Below are 3,286 nucleotides of genomic sequence, written 5' to 3' on the forward strand. Positions count from 1 at the left end.
TAATAGCCTGCTTCCTACAGAATCACTAGAGGGAGTTTCAAGTCACTTGAGTTAAAGTTCAAATTAAGCTCTGGCCATCCTGACCATCAGCTACTTCAAATGCTCTTGTAGAAGCCTTTTCTTTCTTGGAAATGTGGAGAAATTTAAACTATGAAATCTCATGTTTTCTTTAAACCTATAGATAAATTTTCTTGGCATTTTAAGTTGCAGGTTTCCTCTGGCATAGTCCCTTTTAAATGTTGAAAAAGGCAGTTTTATAACCTATAGTCTCTCATCATACCATACTTCATGTAACAAGAGCATTACACAGGGGGGAGAATTCAGCCTGTGGTGTTTTCTCCACTCAAGGTACTGGCTAAAATGGACATAATAACTAATAGGCTGCAGTGACTTTCATGCAATATGGGTTTCTATCAGAAAGTTTACATTGGCCAAGTTTTCAGGGCTCAAACATTTCGTGGAAATTGGTTCAATCAAATGCAGGCTCCAAAGAGGCCTTAAACACACACAGCCATTATTGCAGCCACAAAGACAGGAGGCCCCTGGACACAAATCTAAAATAATATGTTTTACGATTTCTTGGGGACTATTTTTGTCCCCCGCCAACAACAACATGAAAAGCAAGAATTTTAAAATACTGAAAGTGGTAGTTTAAAGGCAGAACTTTTTTTCCCCTCCAAATCCCAAAGGCAAGAACTCAGCAAGGAAGGGTCAGGGAGAATGTGTCCCTCTGAGCGGACACCAACTCACACCCTAAAGTGGGTTCCCATGTAGACACATCTCATAGAGTCAAGGAAGTTCAACTACCATGTCTGTTTATACCTCACCTTGGCTTCTCCTGAGGTGGAATATATTCTCTTTTATGAAAGAATGATTTATTTACTTTCAGATTACTAATTTACAGGAGATGTGAGGCAGCAGAGACTCTTGGCTGTGCAGTCTTGGGAAAAATAAGACTTTCGGCTCAGTCCCACCTTGTGTCTCCCAGAGTGGCCCCAGGCTGCAATTACTGCCCCCAACCAATGCTGCACACTGCCATCAGGGCCAGGCCAAGAGAACAAACGTGAGGGTGCCCTTGCCCTGTCTGGGGCTTTCTCTGATTTAGCTGGAAATAATGAGTTTCTTAAAAAAAAAAATCTTTAAAAGACACACATGTTCAGATATAATAATTCTTTTGAGGGGCTGTATGTTTTTAAATGGCATGTGTGTTAGTTGCTCAGTTGTGTCTGACTCTTTGAGACTGTAGCCCACCAGGCTCCTCTGTCCATGTGATTCTTCAGGCAAGAATACTGGAGTAGGTAGCCATTTCCTTCTCCAGGGGATCTTCCCAACCCAGGGACTGAACTAGGATCTCTTGAATTGCAGGCAGATTCTTTACCATCTGAGCCACCAGAATTCACCCCAAATAAGATTTCCCCTATTTCTCACATCCAGCTGCCTTCCAGAAAGACAAGAACACTCCGGGTGCAGAGACGGAGTAAACCGGGCTGTCACACATCTTCCCTAGGAAGGAGCTTTCTCCAGAATTGTATTTTTATGATTAGAGAGGAAAGTTCAGACTCTCTGGGGTGGGGAAAAGGGTGGGAGTGGAAGCCGGGAGAGACAAAGCAACCTGTCAGAATTCCTTTTAGCACCTATGACTAGTGTTAACTTACATGCTCCCAAAGTGCAATACAAAGCCTGCAAACTGCTGTTAAAAAGATAGTTTGACCTTTTAAAATGGAAACTCTCCCACCTTATATCCATATTCAAAAGATGAACCTTGGGAACTCTGGAGTTTTAGATTACTAATGAAATGAGGCTGACTTTTCAGAAGAGGGTTTCCCTACGGGCTGCAAGCTAATTAGGGTGTTTAGACCTACGTTGTAACAGCAGGCAAAATGCAGGCCCCAAACCTTTTAGCCATTGTAGTTGCCAACTGTGTAGAGTGTACTTCTGAAAGGAGTCTGGCAGGGAGTTATGAAAATTTAGTTAATAAAAAAGTCCTGGACGCGACTGTCAGCAGCCTGCGGTTCCGGGGCAGGCTGTCGGCCCCTGGCGGCAGAGGAGTCGCCGCGATCCCGGGTCTCCACCGCAGCTGCGGAGCCAGGCGCGCGCCGAGCGGCGCTGCTGAAAGAAGTTGGAGAGCTCCCACCTCTCCGACAGAATTCGGCGGTGGGCGCTGGGGAATCCCTCCCAGCGCCGGAGAATAAAGTTTGGAGTAAGTAAAGACCCTAGACCGACATGAGACCCATACTTTCACTGACTTTCACTGAGCAAAGACACGTATCGCACCACGCCAATCAGAGGCTGCTCGCACAAGGCCATCAGCCTCGCTCCGCTGGGACGCGCCGGGAGCCTTCCCACTCCCACCACCTCCAGTACTCTTCAGGAGGGCGCTGAGCCAGAGAGGTGGCTGTCGGGTGTGCGGTTCCGGATGGAAACGCCTCCAGGCTTTCCGGTTCGGGGTACAAGAACTCGAAGTCAACAGTCGAAGGAACAAGGGCAGACCAAGTCCAGGCTGGACGCCTGGGACCTTCCTCTCCAAACCGGCTCTGGTTTCTCCAAAGCACGCGCGGTACAGCCCACGCGCCCCCAACACTCCACTACTCTCTACAGGTCCCCCCAAACTCTTCCCCAGAAGCCCTGAAAACCACAGACGGCGCCCCGAAACTCCCAGGGCACTAGCCAGCCACCCCCACCTCCGTCTCTTGAACCCTCCTCAGAGCGTTCTTCCCGCCCCGCACCGTGCTCCTAGCATTCATAGGGAATCAGAAGCAAACTACGAGAAAATGCCTTCGCGAGGAGCCTCCCTACACACATCAGCCCTGTCACTGAGACAAAAGCGTAGGGAGGAGGGAGATGGAAAAGGAGGCGGGAGGAAGGTTTATAAAAAGGATGGGGAGAGCAGTAAGAAGGAGCTGGGGAGGAGGGTCGGGGTGGGGAGAGACCCTGCCACGAAGCCCGCTCCTACTCCGCGCGGCCGGTCGCTTACATGCCCAGGTCGCTGTAGGTGTTGAAGAACTCCATCTGGTTGCACGCCTGGATCCAGCCCACCACCCAGGTCTCGTGGCGGGGGATGGGGGGCATGACCACGCGGGCTGAAGCTTTGAAGTAGGGGGTCTTGTAGCGCAGGACGATGGGCGAGGTCTCCTCGATGCGCGTGGGGCACTGGTCGATGGTGGCGCACACATCGTACACGACGATGTTCTCGCGCCGGATCCGCGCCTTGCAGGTAATGCTTTGGATACAGCCCATCCTGCCGCCCGGCGCCGGCGCGGCGCGGCGTGGGGCAGCGCCGGGGACC

The 3,286-nt window shown here is 50.5% G+C and overlaps 1 protein-coding gene across 1 annotated transcript in view; it reads right to left on the reverse strand.

The window, feature by feature from the left end:
* The window catches only part of FAM78B (family with sequence similarity 78, member B), a 93,838-nt gene extending 90,558 nt beyond the window's left edge, over positions 1-3,280 (reverse strand). The window contains exon 1 of the mRNA XM_010851980.1: positions 2,975-3,280. Coding sequence (XP_010850282.1) covers positions 2,975-3,237 — 263 coding nt within the window. The 5' untranslated portion in view covers positions 3,238-3,280. The remainder of the gene's footprint in view (positions 1-2,974) is intronic.
* Positions 3,281-3,286: the final 6 nt, after the last annotated feature.

This window comes from Bison bison, unplaced genomic scaffold (assembly GCF_000754665.1).
Source record: "Bison bison bison isolate TAMUID 2011002044 unplaced genomic scaffold, Bison_UMD1.0 scf7180017864305, whole genome shotgun sequence".
Classification (NCBI taxonomy): Eukaryota; Metazoa; Chordata; class Mammalia; order Artiodactyla; family Bovidae; genus Bison; species Bison bison.